Source organism: Melozone crissalis, unplaced genomic scaffold (genome assembly GCF_028551555.1).
Source record: "Melozone crissalis strain CALT ecotype California unplaced genomic scaffold, PUWL_Pcris_2 ptg000057l_1, whole genome shotgun sequence".
Classification (NCBI taxonomy): domain Eukaryota; kingdom Metazoa; phylum Chordata; class Aves; order Passeriformes; family Passerellidae; genus Melozone; species Melozone crissalis.
The window spans coordinates 4,402,396-4,424,862 of NW_026535835.1; the positions used below are offsets into that span (position 1 = coordinate 4,402,396).

The 22,467-nt window shown below is 45.8% G+C and overlaps 1 protein-coding gene across 3 annotated transcripts in view; it reads right to left on the minus strand.

The window, feature by feature from the left end:
• CLIP2 (CAP-Gly domain containing linker protein 2) overlaps nt 1-22,467 on the minus strand; it is a 92,351-nt gene that overhangs the window by 30,028 nt on the left and 39,856 nt on the right. For all 3 annotated transcript variants that reach the window (XM_054287154.1, XM_054287155.1, XM_054287153.1), the window contains exons 3-4: nt 10,187-10,725; nt 1,429-1,553 (exon numbers count right to left, since the gene is read on the minus strand). In XM_054287154.1, coding sequence (XP_054143129.1) covers nt 1,429-1,553; nt 10,187-10,725 — 664 coding nt within the window. The remainder of the gene's footprint in view (nt 1-1,428; nt 1,554-10,186; nt 10,726-22,467) is intronic.

Below are 22,467 nucleotides of genomic sequence, written 5' to 3' on the forward strand. Positions count from 1 at the left end.
AAGGCTGACCCAACATAAGAAACTTTTATTACAGAACCTGAGATCTAACAAGGCAGGAACTCTTAGCTCCTCAGTTTCAAAGTTATAGGCTGGACTTGATGATATCAAAGGTCTTTCCCAACCTAGTTAATTCTGTGAAAGATAAATCTCACCTCTAAAGCCAGACTGCCTTCAGAAGCTCCAAGAAACCAACAGTATTTCCCACTGAAGGAACTTGTGTAGGACAAGGAATCAGTTGCACCTGTATTTAAAGCATGGTCAGAGCTGCTGTATTATTCAGATTTGAACACCACCAAGCTCAAGATCCAAGGCCTGGGTCATTCCATTAACTAAATTCCACAAGAACAGAAGGAGCTTCCCAGCAAGCCTGTGAGATGTCTCTGCCTACTTTTATAGATACTAACAAGGGCTTTTTTGGAAAATAAAAGAGTGGAGGTGCCTAGGGAGTCAGAGGTGGTAAGATCAATCAGCAGACTCCTATCCCACTACAGAATTAGTACAGGGACAGAAAACAACCACCAACTATTCTTTAAGTTCTCTGGAAATTTGAAGGGAACAGAATAAAACATTAAGTGAGGAGAAAAGAATGTAAAATCTTTGTTGTTTGCAGTTCTGACAGGGTGACATAGCACAAGAAGAAAGTTTATGCCAGGAATGCGTGATAGAAAGCAGAGCTAATACAATCAACAGAATCAGTTTCTAGCAAAAATTAAATCCCACTGTAAGTTATCTTCTCTCCCCACTTTCTCCTGTTTCCTGAAGCCATTCAGGTTCCTCTTTCACAGAAGTTATGTGATCCTGCTTCAAAATGGCCCAGTGATGAGGTTTGTATTGATCTCCCTGCATGGCTAACCAAAAACCTAAAAGACTCAAAATTAGACTCTTCCTCCCAGCCCACAACATGCAACCAAGCACAGCCCTAACTCTCTGTAGAAATGCTAATAGAGTGACCAAATTATCCTTTGTCTCCTTAAAAAAAGAAAAAAGGCCAGAAGTTTCTCTGCTCAATTTGGTAAAAAAGACACCTAATAAGACCTTTGAGACTTCACCTCAAACCTAAGGCTACCTAATTAGACAGAAGCCAGAAAGTCCCCCCGAAGTAGAAAAAGAAGAGAACAAAAGAAATAATCGCTTGTGTAGAGTGTTTTTAGCAAGAGCAAGAAGCTCTTGCCCCTAGCTCAGTTTTTCTCTGTGAGAGCTTTGTTATTTTACCTTTTATTAAAACTTTTCTGTTTCCAGTGCTATCTCAGAAGCCATCCTGCTAATTTTACGCCATTCCAAGTAGCTGAGCCATCTCAAGTCTGACAGGTTCCTCTAAGAGCTCCTAAGACCTAACTTGAAGAAAAAACCCAACTCTCCTCCTGGGGCTGATGGCATCTGCTCCCCAGGCACCCCAGGAGGTGTGCATGGGTTCAGGGCACCCAGTACCTTGTGCCAGCAACTGCCCCATCGTTCTTGCCCAGAGGCTCATCCAGCTCCACTCCACACCACTCTCCTTTGGCAAAGTCCGTCTCTCCCACGTAGCGCACCACTCCCGTCTTCGTGCCACCGACCTGCAGAGAGAAGGTGTTCAGAGAGAAGGGTTTAGAGAAGATGTTTAGAGATAAGAGGTTTAGATATGAGGATTAGGGATGGCAGCACTTGTAGCATCCCATGAACTGTCCCCCCTTGGTCAATCCCCAAGCCCTCAGCCCTGGAAACATTAACTACTTACCACAGAGTCATCCCTCCCAAAGGGAAAAACAGTCTCCTCATGGACTTGGTGTCACAACTTCCTTGGGTTTCTCCTGCCCCTGTCACTGGCTTGGTACCCCTGGTGGTCATTCCCTACCCCTGGAGACCAGGCCCCTCTGCCCCCCACACCTTCCTCTTTATAAGCTGCCTGCTCCACGTGGGTTTCCTCTTTTCCCCAGGTTCCTCCTTCGGTGACAGCGTTACTCTGCTGCAATAAACCCTTGCAAAAAAACCTTTCCTGCCTCTACTGCTGAGCCAGTGAGTGTTGAATGGGGGTTTGACTGCACTGCCTGAATGTTAACTCAGCCTGCCTTTCAGCAGGAGAAGCTTGCTGGGGACAAGGGACAGGCAGCAGCACCATCCACTCTAACACCGCATTTTAAATTTTTTAATTGGCGCCCAATGTGGGGCGCACAACTCCTGTCTTTGTGCCACTGACCTGCCAGAGAGGAGATGTTCAGAGAGAAGAGGTTTAGATAAAAGGATTAGAGATGGCAGCACTGTGTAGTAACAGGCCCCTGGCCAGGTAATAATTATTATAGACTCTATAATTCACAGAAGGCTGATCAATCTCTGTTTTTATTAAGAAACCCATTGTTTTTATAGACAGTTACGATACAACATGACTTGATTGGTCCTTTAATTAAAACACTATCACTAATTAAGAAACCATCTTTTGGTAAACAAATCTCTATAACACATTCCATGTGTTCACAACAACAGGTGCAGCAAGTTAAGAATTGTTTCTTACTCTTTTCTCTGATCTTTTCACAGCCTTTTTCCAGCACAATGCCTGGGAAAGTTGTGTGTTGGTCAGAGAGCTGCTGCCACACTTCCACTGACACAAGGGGACTGAAGCTGGGACAGGTATTTAAGAGGGAGACAGACATCTGTATTTTCTGTTTCAGATCTGATAAAATCAGCAGATAGTTCCCACACTGAGTTCTATCTAACTGTTATAAAAGCAATAACATCTTATATTTTACCAAACATAAAATGTCATTGCTTTTGTAGTTGTTTTGGGAAAAACAACAACAACCAAGCCTAAAGCAGCTAAAAAGAGCTCTTTCTGGAAGTTACAAAAACTGGAAACAATATTGAATAGTTCTCACACCAAGTTCTCCCAGCACTTAAGGTGTCTTTCCAATAACTGCAAAGTGATTTTGGGACTGCCTGAGTAGAAGATATTAGAGTAAATATAATTAAAATATATTTCAAGGTGTCAACTAATTGCACCAAGTTACTCATGAGGCCGCAAGGGAGTTTAAGCCCTGCAGGCAGAGCTCATACCTGCCTTGCCTGTAGAACCATGACCTGCACTGACAGGTTTTCCAGCAGTTCTGGGACATGACAGCAAGAGCACAGCTGAGCCAAGAAAGCATTCCTTGCTCCTCAGCTTGCTCCCAGGATGTGGAAACTGCTCAAAATAGAGGTGTTCCACTTTTATCTTCACTTCCTACAGCAACAGTGCTGACAAACTGCATGGGAGTGGGGCTCAGCTCACTGCCAGGCATCCTCCAGCACAGGTTTCTTCCCCCACCATGCAGAAATAAGAATAAATAACACCTTTTTCTCCTGCATTTACACTTTAAGTTCTTAAAGTTTGCAGCTTACTGAGGAGACTCGAGGAGGGCAAGTCAGGGAGCTGTGTTTTGATCATTGCTCTGAGAGTGTGTGGCACTGACAGCAGCTGCCTCTGCTCTAAACACTCCCACTTGGACACTTGGGCTGAGAAAAGGAAGATAGAAAAGGATGAGGGTGGTTCTGAAGGTTCATACTTGGAGTAAATTAGCATATGATCTAAACCTTTCTAGCCCATCTCTGCTAACGCCTAAATTCAAGGAAGAAAGCTTAAAAATAAATTTAAAATTAAATTTGCAGCTTCATCCTGAATGACTTGCAGTTATTCATTTTCTTAATATTAAAATGAACATTAAAAGGTATCAACACAGTATTATTTTCCTACAGAAAACAGAGCCAGAAAACTCTGGGTTCATGTATTTTAGAGTAGCAATGTTAGATTTACCAATTCTAAATCCCTAAAAAATTGCTTATGTAAAGGAAAAAAAGAGTTTTCCTAGACTAAAAATAACTGCACCTTTATGGACTAAACAGCACAGCTCTGAAGTCTGGGTCCAACCTCAAGTCCTGGGAGGCTGCAGCACACAGCTTGAGTTAGTGCATCCCTTCCCCAGTGAAACATCCCCAGTAGCTTCAAGGGACAGTCTAAGGCTTGACCTTCATAACAAAATGAAGCCAAGGATATTCAGAGGATATTCAGCAGGTCTGTGTGTACTGGTGAGTCAGAGCAGCACCATGCAGTCATGGAAGGACATCCACACACCTTCCCTGCTGATTGTAGTATCACTGACATCACATTTTACTGTGCTTATCCCATCAAATGGACCAAAAAGGGGATGCAGAACAGTATCCCAGGGCTGAAAAGACAATGATGCTAATTCTTCCTGACACTGTCTTCAACAGAGCTAAATTATCATTTAAACTATTGACCAGATGAGCAGCAGGACAGATCTCAGTGTGGCTGCTGAGAGTGACACCCCTCCAGCCTGTGTCTGCTCTCTGCTCATCCCACAGCACTTTCCTGCTCTACACAAGAACCTCTCAGGAGCTGCCCTCACCCTATGGCCTCTGGGCATTGCTCTGATTGCAATACTGTTCAGGAAGAAGAGAAAAATAAAATTCTCTGTGCCTTTCAGGCCATCAGGGACTGTCCCCAGCCATGTCACACACACTTAGGGGTCAGCAATGGCTGAGGCACCTGCTTGATCATATTCCCATGCAGAAATCCAGGGATAACACGGACCTTTCTGTTTAACATCCTAATTTACCCATTGAAATTGATTTTCAAAGTGTTTCCACAAGACAGGGCTGCTGAGCAGAGGGTGAGGTGGGAACACAGTGCCCAGCACAGGGACAAACCTCTGCAGAGCTCCTGTGTCCTGTGCTGGGGACAGGCTCAGCAGAGCCCTCAGACTCCTGCTGCTCACCTCTGGGAAGAACAAGGAAGGGGTGGGGGAAAAGGGCACACACAGGACACTTGCTTCACACTCTGAGGACCTGCAAGTACTCTGTGTGCAGCACATCAGCTTATTCCACTCTGCTCCTGGGTGATGCCAACAGGAACTTGGTAATCCCCTTTACTGGACAAATGAGGCTTGCTCTGGTTAGAGCTGAGCCTGCAGGCTCTACCCAGCCTCTAAACTGGAGCAACCATCCTTTCCTTTGGGATGAATGGCTGGGTTTATTTCCTCCCCCCCATACTCATCCACCCACTAAAGGATCCTATTTCCACCCAAGCTGAGAGAGGCAGGAGCTGTGATTTCCCATCATACACAGTTTAGCTCTTCTAGCATTGAAAATCACTGTACAATAATGTTTGATTTACAGAGAGTGCTTTTGGCAAAGGCACAGCTACTACAGACCACCTGAAATAATGCAAGTGGCCATCACATACTGGGACTGTGTCCTAGCCACAGCCAGGGTCAGCATTCAGCAGCTGGTGAAAGGTGGAAAACTGGCTTGTGATCAGGTTTACCTATAAATACAACTTTACATCCATGTGCAATCTGGCTATCAGCAGCTTTATCTGATTGAATAAATACCATGTCATCTGAAAATGCCAGAACTGGCTTTTAAGGTAAGGGGAGAAACAGACAGCCAGGAATTACAGGCCAGCCCTCCCTATGTGATGCTACAGGAATTTTTATAGTTTCTTTTCATCCAACCACTCTTCTCTGTGCCTACCCATCCCCACAGCACAAGTCAGTATTGCACAGCAATGAGTCTGACAGCACTGCTGATGCAAGACATTTCTGTGCATTTATCTGTCAGGCACCAGGGAGAAAATAATATCCTAGGGAGGTGGTGTAAGAGGAAAGCCTGGAATTACAGCATCTCCTCCTGGGGCTGGCTCCAATGCCAAGTCTGCCCCTGTTATTAACACAATTTGTTCCACCACACTCCACTTACAGCTCCCATTTAACTACAGATAGAGCACAAGCAGACAAGGGCCAGGCAGTGGCTCAGCCCAAATGAATGGTTAGGAGGGTGTGCACAAAGAGCCTCTAAGGGTTAATGTGGCAGCAGGGCAGGGCAGTTGCCTTGGGCTATTTATTTCCCTCTTTGTTTCATTGCATAGAAACAGGATGGTTTAGGTTAGAAAGGACCTTAAAGTTCATCTTGTTCCACCCCTGCCATAGGCAGGGACACCTTCCACCACACCAGGTTGCTTCAAGCTCTGTCCAACCTTGCCCTGAACACTTCCAGGGATGGGGCAACCACAACTTCCCTGGACAGCCTGGGCCAGGGCCTCACCACCCTCACCAGGAAGAATATTTCCTAATATCAAAGCCAACCCTACTCTGTCTGAAGCCATTCCCCCTTATCCTGACACTACACACTCCTGTAAAAAGCCCCTTTCCAGGAACAATCCCATACAGTGAGCAAAGAACCCTGAACAGGAGCCCCAGATGTTTTCTTATCTCCTGAATCCTGCAAACAGCTGGAACACTGCCCTTCCCATTGCCTGTCACAAACTTCCACAGGGACAGGGATCCATCATCCCACACTGCCATTCTGCTGCACTCCCTAGCCATGACACAGCAATGCTGGAGCTCTAAGCAGGCACTGGAACACTGAGAATCCTGCCTTGGTACAACTACAGAATGGGATCCTTCCTCCTTTTCTGCCTGGTTAGCAGTAAGGGAATATGTCTGGTGATTGGCTGAGAAGGGAGCATTGCTGCACCTGTAGGGCTTCACAAGCTGGGAGAGCTTAACCAGGAGAATAAAAAGCAGGAATCCTTCCTTCATGTAAATAAAAGTGTATTTTATTATTGTCTTTTCACAAATATTAAAATGAATGTTATATGTGTTATGTTAGAAAGTTATGCTGTATTAATTTTCTTAAGTAGTGTGTTAAATATAGTTTTAAGTTAAAACATAAGGTTAAAATAGAAACTATGCTGTGTAAGATACTTTTTAAAGAGAGGAATGAGGTATTCTCACTGAGATAGCAGCCACAGGACACCTCAATCTTTCAGAGAAAAAGAATTTATTGCCCATTTATCGAGTTCTTCCCACCTTGCTCAGCCTTCAGGATTCAGAGGAAGAAGCTGACACTGACCAGACAGAATCCTGTGTTTGAATGGAATTTATGCATCATGTATGAGATGTATGAATATGCAACAGGCTGTTGATTTTAAGGGTTAGTCCTCTGTTAACGTGGGTCCTTTTTCAGGCTTATTTTGCCCAGAAAGAGGTACCCAGACTGTCCATAACTCTTTGGTTTTTTTGTCTTGTATTGTCCTAAATCCTAATTGTCCAAATTATTATTAATTATATTACTATTTTTATAGCCATTTTATTACTATTAAACTTTTAAAATTTTAAAACCAAGTGATTGCTATTTTTCACACTTCATGCCACCTTGCACTCCTTTCCAGCAGCAAGGCTTCAGTCTCAGGCACTGAAACAGCTCAGGGATTTTGGCAGCAGAGCACTGAGCTGTCTCTGCCCAAGGAGAAGGGCTTAGGCTGCAATTCTCCTGCCCAGGGAGCTTCTCAGGAAATTATTTCTCACTCAGGAGGTTCAATTTCTCACTCAGGAGGTTCAGTGCTTTCTGCAGCCCCAGGCTGGCTGAGCAGGGCTGTGGCAGGGACAGGTGGGGGGTGAACACTGAAGAAAGAATTTGATTTGTTTATTCATGAGTGCTTCCCATCATTTGCCAGGAGCTTCACCACACTGCAGGCAGAAGCAGTTTGCAGCAGACAGACAAGATGATTAAAACCCCACGCTCAGGGGAAGGCCAGGATCCATTCCAGCAGCCCAGGCTCCACACAGCCCTGCCCAGGCTCAGCTGAAGTGCTGCCTCACTGACTCTCTCTGTAAATGCTGCTGTCCCAGCATTTGCACTGGCTTTGAAGCCCTGCAAGTTCCAGCAAAATCACAAACCTGGCATCCATCCAGAAGGTATCTGGGCAATACCCCTCAGCAGTTGAACCAGCCACTGGCCCTTAAACAGCCTTACTTATCACTCCATTTCAATGCTGAACTGCACAATTCCAGTTAGGAAATACAAGCATGGCTGAAGGGCAGAATACCTATTCTAAGAAGAATCTTTTTAGTATAAATTATTTTTTATTTAGGCTGACATATAATAAAACCACCTACTTCCCCCACTCCTTCAGAGTAATGACATCTAAAGGGGAATGATTTCAGCTGCTAAGAAGGCCTCTCCACAAAGAATGCAAAATACATTTTCTTAGGCAAAAAACCAAGCAGAAATTCCTCCCAGGCAAAAAATGCTCCACTGGTCTGTTTCCAGCCCTTCTTTCCCTGCAGAAAGGCAATAAGCCAGCCTCACATTAACAGAACTTCAGCAATTATCCCACTTCAGGAAGCTCAGCTGTCACTAAAGCAAAGGTTAATTGTCCCACATTTATTTGCCAGACTTCAAGAGATGAGTTCTATAACATTAGGGTGGATTTTTCATCTCTTTAATGCAATTTTTACATCTCTGGGAAAAAGTCTGAGTGCCAAAGGCAAATATTATCTAACTCTTCTAATGGAAAGCTGCTAATGGAAAGCTGAAAGTCACTGCTGGAGAGTCACAGAGGGTCTTGGAACAAAGTAACTGAAAAGCAAAAATGTCTTCAAGCTATAATGGACTTTAATGAAGTTCAAGAAAGGCACCATCAGGAAATAGCCTGACTGCAGAGAGCCAGGTGTCCATCTGGCTGACCTGGAAGGGTCCCCTGCAACCTTGTGCTCTATCACAAGCACTCACTGAAAACACATCCTCCCTCATTTGAAAAGCCTTTGCTGGATCCCATACATCTAAAAGCCACTCTCAGATAAAAATACACTCTTTCAGGAAGGAAACACTGATAGTAATAAAGACAACTAAAACTGTACCCATCCATAGAGAATGAGCAAAGATTGGCTCAAGGAATTTGAGGCAACTCAGGTTAACTCAGAATTATTGTTTATGTATTCCAATACCCAACATGATTAACTGACTCCTCCCATAAGTAAAATAAAAGCTGCCAAGCCAAGCAGATGTGAATGAACCATAATAGCAAATTATTTCTTCCTGTTATTATCTGTTCTTTTCCTGGATCTCTATGACTGTGTGCAAACAATTCCTCATGTTTCTGTATGCTGAGCATTCCTGCTAGAACCAGAGACAGACTAAGCTTATTCCAGGCTCACTCTTTTGTAGCTGTTTATTACACTAACAAGTCACAGCACAAACTTTATCTAGTAACATCTGAGGGGGATAAATTAGCAGGCAGGGAGGGCAGGCTTTTAAGGATGTATCCTCATTAAAAAAAAATTGAAAACCCAGACCATTCCCAAAATACAACTCAACAGAAGCCCAAGGGAGAGATGCTCCCAGGTTGTATCCTGTGGCTATGCCAAAATTCACTCTGGGTGGGCCACTGAGGTGAGCAGAGTGTTCAGGGAACAGGTCCTGTCTCAGAGAACTTATGGTCAGGAGAAGAAAGGGGTAAAACAAGTCTGGAGAACATCATTCCATTGCTTGCCTGCTTCAGAAAGAACAGAGCCAGATTTAGCATAGATTTTATATTTTGCAGTGTGCCTTCTATGTCTGCTGCTTGTAAAATCATAAGTTCTCACCTGAACACTCTCCACACGAGGTAAAGGAGAAAATGGGAGCAAAAAAACTCATTAAAAGAGAGCAGATCCTCAGGTTCACTTTCCCCCATGTGTGGCTGCTGCACCACACCCAACCTAAATTTCCCACCTAAGTCCTACACCTACACTACTCTCTACAATCTACCTCACACCCTAGTGGATTCTAGTCTGTTCTGGAATTTAGGGAACTTTCTTCATGAATGAACGTCAAAGTCTGTCACAGATATATTTTATGAAAAATCCTTTTGTTAGGATTTTTTCTCCTGAGAAGCTGAGAGGCCTCAGGAACAAAATGTAAACAATGATTATCTGCTGCTGTGGAATGCAACAGGTGGATCTGTGATTGGTCTCATGTGTTTGTTTCTAATTAATGGCCAATCACAGTCCAGCTGTCTCTCTCTCTGGTCAGTCACAGGATTTTATCATTCCTTTCTATTCTGTTCAAGCCTTCTGATGAAATCCTTTCTTCTATTCTTTTAGTATAGTTTTACTATAATATATATATCATAAAATAATAAATCAGCCTTCTGAAACATGGAGTCAGATCCTCATCTCTTCCCTCTTCCTGGTGCCCCTGTGAACACCACCACAAAGTCAGTGCTCCCCTGGGGGTCAGAGCACCCTAGAGCAGACAGGGAAACATACCCAGTGCCCTGGGTTTCCACAATTGGTCAAAAAACTTTTAAAGTGAGTAGTAAAATTGAGGGCTGCTGTAAAATTCTTGGTGAGCTGGTGCCCTGTGTTTCCCCACCGATACCCCCCAGCCAACTCACCAGCACACGATCCCCGAGGCGCAGATCCTTCTCCCCCTTTTTCACCGAGCCGCTGTCCGACAGGTTGGACCCGGACTCGTTGCCCGTTTTCATGGCGCTGTTGAGGACGCTCTCCCTCAGCGGGATCACGCGCGTGGACAAGGGCGGCGTGGCCGTCCCCGAGTGCAGGGACAAGTTCTGAGCCGTCAGGGAGTCCACGGAGGGCGCGTCGCTGCCCGCGCCCTCGGCCACCGGCTGCCGCGTCAGCTTGGATGGTCGCGTGAAGATGCCCTGCAGCGGCTGGCACTCGAAGTAGCGCACTCCTCCCACGGAGCCGTCATTCTTACCCACAGGGTCATCCAGAACAACCCCTGCCCACTGGCCAGGAGCAAACTGCGTTTCCCCGAGGTACTGGATCACTCCTGGCTTCACTCCGTTCACCCAGACGCGTTCGCCCACCACGAAGTCTCCCAGGAAATCATCGCCCACCTCGGCAACCTTCGAAGCCGACTTCTCGGCGCTGGCGGTGGATGTGGTGCCCTGCTTGTGTAAAGGTGAGCCTGTGGATCAAGGAAAAGAGGTTTTGGTATAAGGAGAAGTCCTAGAAGGAAGCCAGAACACCAGGAAAAGACATTTACAGAAAGAAAACATCTGTTACAACAACTTAGATTGTAGGTGTACGCCCTGTGAGGATTAAGCCTGAGTGATGCCATTACTTACCCACCTTCTTCAGTGTAAATCTGCACAGATCCTCCATCTGCTGCCCAGTTTCTGCAGGTCTCACACAGAACATAAAGAAATCACCCCATGTTTTCATTCCCTTTACAGTACCTCAGCCCCCTCGCAGCCCCAGGGTGTGGATAAACTCAGAAGCACAGGAGTGGTGGTAAGTGCTTAAGGACCAAAGGGAGCCCAATGAACTGCTGCTTTGCAGGAAGAAGACCAAGTCATCCTTTTACCCCAAAAAATAAATCAAAATATATATATTTAAAAAAAAAGTGTGAGGCACTGATGTTTCAGTACTTGGCACTATGGGAATCCCATTGTGTGTCCCACTAACTGCTCCTGTGGGACCACGCAGTGGCCTCCACAAATTCCCCATTTTTCCCAGCTGCTGCTGTGCCCTTTGCTGGAGCAAATGCAGCAGCCAGCAGATACCTGGGGTGTGTTAAATATAAACAGCATCTCTCCAAACAGGAAGCATCTACAAACCTTCATGCACAGCCCTGCAGGGTCATACAATGTGCATGGAACTCAATAAACTGGCAATAAAGAGTGCCCTTTTTCCAGCACCAGCCTTCCAGCAATTCTCTGCTGCCTGGGGCAGGAAAAGTGCAGGTGATGCTGGTATTCAGTGTTCTGCTCACACTCTCCAGCAGAATCCTGATCAGCCAAAGTCTCCATAGTACAAAAAGGGACCCTTAAATACATGGCAGGTGCCTGAATGGGAACAGAGTCAACCCAAGCAAATGAGACAGCAGTGACCCAACTCTTGCTGACCTCATTGTTAAACCCTCCTATCACAAACTTTGGGCTTTCAGCCTGGGCCCCAGGCAACAAGTGACAAGGACATGAGAACTTCATTAAAACTCTCTGAGGGTTAAAGGGAGAGGTTGAGTAAAGCCCTAGAAGAAACCACAACAGAAACTGAGGAAATAAGCTTCCAAAATGAGATCCAGCAAGTCACATACCATGGACCTTCAGCCATCTTCAGCTCTCAGCAGCCCTGAGGTGCCAGGCGTGGTTCTCCCACACAGCTGGCGTAGGGGGTGTTTGCAGGAGGCTTGGTCCCACATATCCTGTGCTCAGTGAAAGCTCCCTGGACTCTTCAGCCCAAATTTCAGCTGATGTTTCTGGGTGCCACCAACCAGAAAGCTCTAAAGCACAGTCAGGAGAAAATTTTTATTTGCTACCAGAGAAGGCTGGCAGAGGACATCCTGAGCAGCTGTAGAGACAAACCAAACTTGAGTGCTAATGTGTAATGAACTGTGAAACTTGTTCAGCCTCAGCCATCACTGTGGCTCAGTCCACAACACTTCTACAGCTCTTCCACAAGTAATGGGCCTTACAGATCAGGCTCAGCTCCTAGAAAGAATGAAAAACATAAAAGCTGTCAAAGCAAGATGCTTGAAAGCTTTGCTAGAGGTCTAGGAAAGAGGAAAGAAAAGAGCACGAGGGCAACAGCATGAAGAACTTAGTCCCTGCTAAATCATGTGTGTTGTGAGGGATCAATTTTGACACTTGGGTTCCTATTAAACTCCAGAGTCAACACTTGACAAATTTCTATGGCCACCAGTCTGGGGCCCCTGGAAACAGCACCTCTGCCCGGTGTGAACCTTGTCTGAACAAGAAGAGAGCAGCAGTTAAGGTGTGATTGTACAAACCCCTCTCACAAACAGAAGTATCTCCAACAGCTCACTGGGCTCAGTGGGCTGGGGCTGGAACAGCTCTTGAGAAGATCAGCCAAAAGGGACATAACACACGGGGAATGTTCAGGAAAATCCCAAGATGGGCACAGGAAGGACAGTAAACACTGTCCCCAGCTGTGTGAATACTGTTCCCAGCTGAAAATGTTGGTGGCAACAGAGACCATGGAGCTCCCAGCAGAGCTCCCAGGGAGAGCCTTCTCCTGGATTCTGGACCTTGCCTTGGAAGTTTCCTCAACCTCATGTGTTCATCAAGAAGTTTTGGGGGCTTTTGGGCAAATTTCTGGCATTTAAGCTTGTGTCACTCTCAGTTTTGTAGGACAGTACACCAAGATGAGCTCCATCAGATAGACAGCATTTCATCCAAGAACCAGTTTCACCTAAAAAAAATTAAACCCAAAGACTATAAGGATGCTTAGAGCTTTTGATCTTTACAAAAGACTTTAAATAAAAAGAAAGGTGAAGGAAATAGGGCTCCATCCATCTGAACTATAAAAACAATCATAGGCAGAAAATAAGGCCACTATTGTCATTTCAATGCTTAATAACACAAGATAGTAAAGCAGTCAGCTTAGTAAGTTACATTTTAAGAAGCTCTAAGTTAAATAACCAAAGCTGACTACAGCTTTGGTTAACCAAAGCAAGGTCTGTGATGGGTACAAGAATAAATTAAATTAGAAACACAACTTACACCTTGGTTTTGTGCTTGGCAGAGCACCCTAATACACAAAGATTGTGCCACTGACATGTCTGTGCACACATACCCACCATGCCAAGGACAGCCAAACTCAGCCCACTGTACAGGGAACTATGAGCACATAAAATCTGAAGGGCTCTGCTACTCTACTGAGAAGAGATCAAAACTGTTTTTCTTGACTTACTGAGTATGAATTTCAGCACAGCTCTTGATTTCAGGTGTCAGTTAATGGTCAAGATACAGGTCATTTAATTCTCACAAGCACCTCTGCAATGTGGCTGGGATAAGCAAACCCTTCAGCAGCAAAGCTCAAGCAAAAAAAGGCAGGAAGGCTGCCCAAGGCTGAACAAACAATGCAGCAGGATTTAAAATTGCATTTAGACTCACTGTATTTCACTGCAAGAGCAAACACCTTCAAAACTGACTTGGACCAGCAAAAAAAATAAAGAACAGTTCATTGGATTCCTGGTGCAACACTGTCCTCCCCCAAAAGCCAAAATTTTAGTGGAACTTTACACACTCTTGTTCATTTTAGGTGCCTGTCTGATAAGCAGTATGCTGAATGACAGTAATTACATCTCAAGGAAACAATCTCATCCCAGGCTCCTGAGCAGTGCAGGCAGAAACATCATTATTCCTGAGCATGAGGTGAATTATTCAAAAGCACAGGAGGTAAATAAAGAACTGCCTGAAGGTTCACCTTGTTTATTATGGCCACAAGTGTAGAAACTTGTGTTTTACATGGCTTTCATTACCCACATATGAAATAAAAACCACAGAGCAGCTAATGGGCTTTGGTGCAGGAGGTTTTCAGAGAAACCAAGAGCAACCATGATCAAGCTGAACTCTTTTCTCTTGGTTTTTACTAACCCACCAGCTAGATGGCAGACAGCATCCTAAGTAGTCCAAGCAGACTAAGCTCTGATCCTCCCAGGTAGGTATCTGGTCACCAGCCTTTCAGAAGGCAAATGAAACAATGAGTAGCTTGACTTGAATCCCATGACTACCTTAGGATAGCCCAAAAGTGAGAGCAGCTGATGGCACTGCTCCCAGAGAGCTGACATTGGCACTGCCACTCTCCTGGTACCTCTTACAGCTGAAGGGAAGCCACCCAAGAGGATTGCCATGAAAGAGTCCTGAGATTTCCAGCCTTACAGGCACCTGAAGAGTTGGTCTATTGATCTTCAAAATAGCAAATCCAAACATGGATTTGCTGTTTTGAAGAAGAGGAGTCTTCTTGTTCTAGGCAGACTCCCCAGATAAATGCCAACAAGTTCCAAAAAAATTCGCGAAGAAAAAAGTTCTGAGAAACAGCAAATCAAGGGTACAGATGTCAGGTATGAAATTGAGAAGAATTACACAAGAGAAACCCACCCAACAGAACAAACTGGGTTCTTTCTACTCCAACCCTGGCAGTTCCTGCTGATGCCAACCAAGAAGCCACAGGAGCTCTCTGAAGGTCACTACTGGGCTCCAGCTCAGCAGCTCACCTGGAAGGCAGCGATGAGGAAGGCTCTTCCTGCTCCATCCAAGAGGATCTCCCTGTGCTGCTCTGTCCAGAGCAGACCTCACCTGCTAGCCAGGACTTCCCCAGCAGCAGCTGCCCTCCTCCTCTTACTGGGACCAGGCTCCAGGACACAACAAGCAGGATCTCCTCCACTCAGGCTTTCCAGCTTTACAGCCCCATTGTGTTCATTAGCTGGCTCATTCTTTTCAGATTAAGTGGGCTTCCTGTAGGTCACAGCTTCCAGGGCTGAGCAACAACTTGTAAATCAGTCACACACAGCATCCACTGCATGCACACTTTATCCAGCTCCAAATCTCTGCTTTCCCTTCCACATCAGCCACCACTGTGGCAAACCTGGTGCTTAGAGCTCTTCCTGCATCCCACCAGTTTTAGGGACCCACACTGACAGGGCACCACTACTTCAGGAGCCAAATTCCCACCAGCCAAGAGCTGGAGAGGTTAAAAGTCTAACTGAAGTCTCAGCCTGTTCACAGGGCTCTTGTTACCGTGTCAATGAAAGCCATGTGTCCAAAATCCCTTGAAGCACAAGGACTTCTGCAAAAAGGGCATGGATTCTTCCAGCTCTTGGAAACTGCTGTAAGAAGGAGTGAACAGAAGCTTTGTACAGTACAGAAGCATGAAACCCCCCCCTCTGGAAAGCCCTGGAAACTGAAGTGGGAGGAAGAGAGCACAGGAGCAGCAGCAAGAACACTTTCCCTGCAGGATCCCTGACATGCTCAGCCTGGTGCTGTGTTCCAGTCACATCCACTGAACCCATCCATCCCCTCACTCCCTGCACATCCTTTAACCTCCCACAGCACTCCAGTTGCTCATTTCTTAACGCCAGGCAACTGAAACAAAGGGGAAAGGAAACTTGTATGTAAAGGGGAGGAGGGAGAGGAAGGGGAGAGCAGTTCAGTGTGATAGGCAGTGCTCAGGGAGTGCTGCCCATGGATTTCCTACTCCCTGCAGAACCCTTTTGTGGCCTGGCTGCTCCCAAGACACATGCCAGGCACCACAACTGCCAAAGGGCTCAGAAATGCAACAGCCTGTTGTGTTGCCATGGGAATCAGGAGACAAGCAGTTAATTGATGAAATGGAGGCACACTAGATTTAAAAGAAAGAAGGAAGAAAAAACTACAACAAAAAACCCCAAAAACTCAACCAAAAAACTCCCACAAAACTAAAGAAAAAATCAACAAAATAGCAACAACAAAAACCTAAAACCACAACCAAACAAAAGAAAGGAGATTCCAGAGTAGTGTCTCATGTCAGGAAGCAGGGAGAAATAAGCACAAACATTACATTTACAGAAAAGCTTTACAGTGCCCCTAAGCACAAACATTATATTCACAGAAGAGCTTTACAGTGCCCTTAAAAGAGGTCTTTTTCCTTTTCTGTTTCAATTTTCAGAGGTTTTTACCCTCAAACATCACCACATCACGAGACATGCAGCACAGAGTTGCCCACCCAATCCCAGCTGTGTTCCCTCTCCATGGTAAATCAATAAACTTCTCATCCATCACCCAGCACCAAAAGTGCCCCAGCCTGGCAGAACTGCCACTGGCACCAGACTGAAGGCACTTCACCCTCCTGTCACTGACCTGGGATGGGGCAGCAAGTTGAGCAGTCTGTGAGCATCTCAGAGTGCAGCCTTGCAACCAGACTGGTCAAAAAAAAAAAACCTTCTGGTACCAGCTCTGCTCCTCCCAGCCCGGGCAGGGCTTCAGGACAGTCCTGAGACCAGGGGACTGTAATGCCCATTTGAAGCCAAGATTTTGTCACTTGGAAAACCCTACTGCTGACCACAGGAGTGCCAGCTCAAAGGAGTAAGGGCTGGTTTTACTGCCACAGGGATTATTCAAGAGCCTTGGAGCACTGGAGCAGCCTGGCTCACTGCTCAGATGATGAGGTGGGGATGACACACAGACACTGTCCCTGCTCAGGGCACCAAAGATCTGTGGTGGATGATAATACCCCATCCAACAGCCCACCACCTGTGGAAACCCAGGACACTGGGGATATTTCCCTGTCTGCTCTGGGGTGCCCTGACCCCCAGGGCAGCACTGACTTTGACCCTCATCCATGGAGAAAGTTTCGCAGACTTCAAGATAAACTAGAATCCACAAAAGTGTGAAACAGATTATAGAGAGTAGTGTAGGTGTATCACTTGGTGAGAAATTGAGGTTTTGGGATTTTTAGTATGTTGTGGATAGAAGCAAGATGGAGGGCACAGGGTGTCATCCTGGGTTTCTTCTTCACGCTCCTTCTTCCTCCTTCTCCATGGGTTTGGGTGGCATTTTGTAATTGGGCAGAAAAGTCCACATTGCAGCTCTTTGGGATCAGTTATTGGGTTAAAAGGGAAAATAATCTAAGTGTCAGTTCTTAATTGGCAAGTTTAGTCTTAAAAGACCTTGTATTAAGAGATTGTTGGCCATTTTGTGCCTTCTAATGGAAAGCTGCAGAACTCACAGCAGTGAGACTGTTTTACTGATAAGAAATAATAAACACCTGAGTGCAAACATGAACTACTGTCTCAAGTGCCTTCAATCCAGACCCAGAGAAACCACAGCTGGAACCACCACAACCACCCTCCACTGTGGGCTGGAGGATAATATCCCATCCAACAGCCCAGCACCCTCCACTGTGGGCTGGAGAACAGCCTGGTCTTGTCCCTACAGCCACAAAGCTCTCAGCTCCTGGTGCAGTGGGTTTTACTCATCCTTTACACTGCAGTTACTGTGAGCTTCTCTGGCTCTGCAGTTCCATTTCATCTGCAAGCACAACTCTGCAGAACTTCACTGAGGGAGAACAGAGCTCATCAGAGCTCCCCCTCACAGGAGGGCAGTGCAGAGCTCTGCTCCCCACCACCTACAGCAGCTTGTCTACAGGCCACGAGAGGAAGATGCACAACGGCTGCACCTCCAGTGCAGGGGTCAGGGATTCTTCCCTTGGCAGCAGCAGCAGCAGCCACACAGGCACAGACTCCTGTGGGAGAAGGGCCGGTGCCTGCTGCCTCCACAGCTCTCACTGAGCCCTTGCCACAAGGAATTTCTAGGTTACCACATGGGGATTTGAGCTTCTCAAAGCAACCTGGATTACATAAACATGATGCTGTTGGCAGTCAGGTGAAGGCCAGCCCACTGCCACACGGAAATTCAAATTATGGAGCACAGCAAGGAAGAAGCTGTTTTCTGCAGGATTTATCACAGCCCTTTCACACTGCAGGATGAGGCAGAAACAGAGGGAAGAGGTTACCTGTGAGAAAAAGCAACACTGTGCAGACAATAGCCAACTGCCTGGCAGCACACTGTGGGAGGAAGGAGCCCCAGAGATTTATGGGTGACTGGAAACAAGAGCTGAAAGCTCTGCAAGTTCAAAGCTGAAAGGCTGGGGCCAAGATCTGGCACAGAGGCAAGCTCTGCATCTGGCACCCTGGAAATGTACTGCCCTGCTGCTCCCAGGAATAACCCCAATGGTGTGTGTATTAAAATCTGATACAACTTCAGCATCCCTGTGTTCAGCTCCTCTGAAGGGAGGACGCACATCCAGAAATAAAACTGCAATGAGGAGGAAGAGAGTAAGAATGAGAATTATGAATGAGCAGCAAAACCCAGTAAGGTCCACTGCAGAGATGTCTTGCACTGAATGGAAGGGGATGCCCATTGAGACAAATATTTGCCTCCCAAGAGGCAGCTGGGAGGGCAGTGAGCCTCACAGACACCCCAAACAAAGGTTTTCTTACAAAGTCTCATTCAAGATGCTGACTGGTACAAAATCTGCCCTGCCACTGGTGAGAGGCACATTCCCAGTGCCTGCTAGAGATGGAGGAGCTGGGGGGTTACCAGCTATGCTAGATCAAATCCACTATAATTCTGAAAAGAAACAAACAGCAAAGCTATATATTAATGTGTGAGGATTTAAAGTTGGTTTTTTTTTTTTTCAAATAAACAACGGTATTCAACAAAATACACAAAGCAGATTGGTTTTGGCAGTACAAGGGAGGCAAGTGACTGGTAGAAAATGCACAGGGTTTCTTTCACTGAGGGATAATTACCTTGCAGCATATGGCTGGATCTATTAATCTCAAAATTACAGTCTTTATTTTTACATAATTATTATTTTTAAAACCATATCCTTTCAACATTCACTTTTCAACACTCTAGTTAACATTTTTCAGCCTTAAAACAGGGTCTATATATCACACTTCTGAAGAAGCATCCTGTTTTCACCAGAAACAATGAAAACAAAAATCCCACAACTTTAACAGCTTTGCAAGTTTAACAAAGACTGGAGCACCCATATCTTCTTCCTCAGCATGTGCCACCCCTCATCTCTAGAAAAAACATATAGACTCATTTGCAAAACTAGAATTTAATAAACACCAGGTTAGTGTGTTAAAGTAAAGGGTATATTACAAAACAAGAGTTTCCATTCTTCCTTAAACAAACAATAAAATCACTTCAACTAGAGAATATTCCACATAGAATAAGTTATTCACCATAAGTAATTCACCATAACTTCTTCTGACAAAAAATACATTTTTCTATTCCAGCAAGCCCTTAGCTCTAAAGACTGACTAAGTTTTGTCCCAGTAGCCCCACAGCCAAACTGGGTTACCTCCCACTGACCACTGCAAGCAATGAAAGATGTAGGGATAGAAAGGAGCATTAGAAAGCAGCCCAGGGTAACCTATGAGAACAAAAACAGCAGCTGGGGAGGGGATACTCACAGGAAAGGCTCCTGCCCTGCACAGGGAGCCTCCTTCCAGCAGCCCAGGGAATGCCCAGCTCACACTCACCCTCAGCTGCAGAGCTGCAGTCTCACCCTGTGTTCACTTCTCCACACAAAACTAGCACAGAGCTGATTTCTTGGAGTCTTTTCTTTTCAAAGAAGCATGGAGAAGCTCGAGGAGGAGCTCAGCCTGAACCCCCATGTCCACAAAGCCCAGCACACACACGTGCACAGCTGTCTGCTGTTCTTTGGCTGTGGGAATCTGCAAGGCACAAGTGTGGTTTGGGGCTGCTGTGATGGAAGTGAGGACAGCTGCTCTCACTGAGCTGATCCAATGACAGAAAGAAAGAAAAGGAGGCAGACACAGGTCTTTAATAAGACATTTATAAACGATTTCCCAGGCAGAACACTGGCACTAGCACAGAGAGAGAGCAGCAGTCTTGGGACTGTTCTGAACTGAAGAAATTTTTCTTGAGCACCAAACACTGTAAAGAGCAGCCAAGTAAAGCATAGTGCTTTCCCCCCACCAGAAGAACTAATTGAGCAGCAGGGGCTTGAAATTTCACAGCCTTTTTACATATTGGAATTTTTCTCAAGCATCATTCCCACACAAAACCCACTTGGATGGACCCTGGGACCATTCCTGCAGCATCAACTGAGAGGAGCAGCCAAGCAGTGCAGTGCTCAAACAGGTGCACACAGAATGACACTGCCTTAGTCATTCAGGAATGATAGCATTAGCTCAGTCCCAATCAAAGGGAGAAGAGAAGGCACCAAGAAAAGAGCCTGGCTTTGGCTGGAAGCCAGTTATTACTTTCTGATCAGACTGGAGCCAGTCTAGGGGATCCCTGTACTGGGAACAAGATGCAGGAGGAGTTGCTGTGTGTGCCTAACTCAGGGTATTCACTCACAGGGCATAACCTGAGCAGCCAAGCACAAGCAGATTCACTGTACCTCTAACAATCCATGGGAAAGGAAAGCTAAATGCCAGGAGAGAGTCTAGTTTGACTCCAGCTTTGGCACAGACTGCCTGTGGGCACAGGACTCACTCTAGCCATGGAACAAGCATTATAACCTCTGGTATATCCTCAGAGTGCTCAGTGATTCACTCCAGCTCTGGAACAAACATTTTAACCTCTGGTATATCCTCAGAGTGCTCAGTGACCTGGCTACCCCAGCCAGGTCAGATTAGCTCAAGAGCAGAGCAGGATTTTCCCTGTGCCACTCACACCTGTGCTCCCACTGCACTCTGAACACTGCATAGGCCCAGAGTCCCCAGCTCAGGCTCAAAGCATCCTTCATTTGGTACATTTTTGCAGCACCTCAGGCAGGGAGGGCTCTGTTGGCACTAGGGAATCTCCCCTGATAAGGGCCAGACATGTAGAAATACAGCACAGCACTAAGATCTTCCTCACTCCCCTTCTCCTGACAGAAAACCACTTCTCACTTCTACCTGCTGAATCTCAGAAATATTTCTTCCCCACTTCTCACTTCTACCTGCTGAATCTCAGAAATATTTCTTTGGTACAGCCACAAGCTTTTCTCTGACTTTCTGATTTTACTTTGCTCTGCTTCCCTCTGGCAGGAGTTGGGATAATCTTCACAACTCTTTACAAGAGCTGCCAGCCTGCAGCCACATTTCCTCATGCCCTGTCTGCAGCTACTCTTGAGGGGAGAAGTAGAAAAACTTAACACCTGACATATAAGAGGGAAGGAGGATGTTTTTTTAGCTCCCTATCTCTATGCTGGTTTTCAGTGTTACCAGCTATGCTGAGAAACAGCAGAGTTTGAGCCACTGGGATGGCACCAGCAGACAGACAAGCACATTCTTTCTCCCCTGGATGTAGTTTTCCCCCTCCTCAGTAGGAATATGACATCAGTACAATTACACCACCTCTTTGAGTCATCCCCCAGAGGAGGGAGATTCCTGCAGCACCCCAGAATCCCAGAAGAACTACAGCAGAGGTAAAAATGACCACTGCCAAGCAAACTTGGGCACAATCCTGGGGCTGCAGTGTGCTAAAGACAGCTTTGATTCATCACCCCTTCAGCCTTTATTCCTGCAGCCATACATCCATGCACAGAGCAGGCTGCCCAGCACACAAAGGGCTGATTGTACACAGCTCCACACAGTGCAGGGTGTGCTGGGCTGGCTTGGCTTTGCCTAATCTAATAAAAAGGATATTTGAGAGCAGATTAACACTGAGTCATCTACTTCATTCCAAATACCTGGCTTTAACAGCTAAGTATCCAGCTCAAAAGGCAATGAGCTGTACATGAACAGGCATCATTGGCAGAAAAGCCAAGTCACCTATTTGCAGTGGATGTCTTTTTTGCTTGTCTTTTTTTTTGAAAGTAAACATGACCATGACCCAAATCTGATCCTAAAATACATGAGCTATGACACAAACACAGCAAGTGTTCTCAAACCAAACAGGGCTAAGCCTCAGTGACCACCAGAAATGATATCAAACACCACTCCATGAGTGGTGGTGGGGAAACTGATGATGTGAAGTGAGAGATCACAGATACAGCTTGGGAGGTGATGAGTTAGGCTGCACTGAAGACCGAGCACAGGCCCCACTGAGCACCCTGAACACACACTCTGCTCCATTCCCAGCACACATTACTGGTATGAAAGACTCACATGTGGATTATGAGTCTCTCTCATGCCACTTCTTCATCACTTGATCAGATGATCAGTTTTAGGCTTTTATCTTCTGAACACCCAGCCAGGACAGAGTCAGTCACTGAGGATGATACCCCCAAGCCCTTTTGAGAGTTCAGAATTTTCTCATCATACCATCTTCACCTGAAATTCTTCTGTTCAAATTTCCATCAAACCCTTCTAATTTCTGGCAAAAACCCTTCTTTTTTTCTGAGCAAATACCTCCAAATAAAATATTCTGTAGGAAGTATTTCTGTGAAATTATACAGC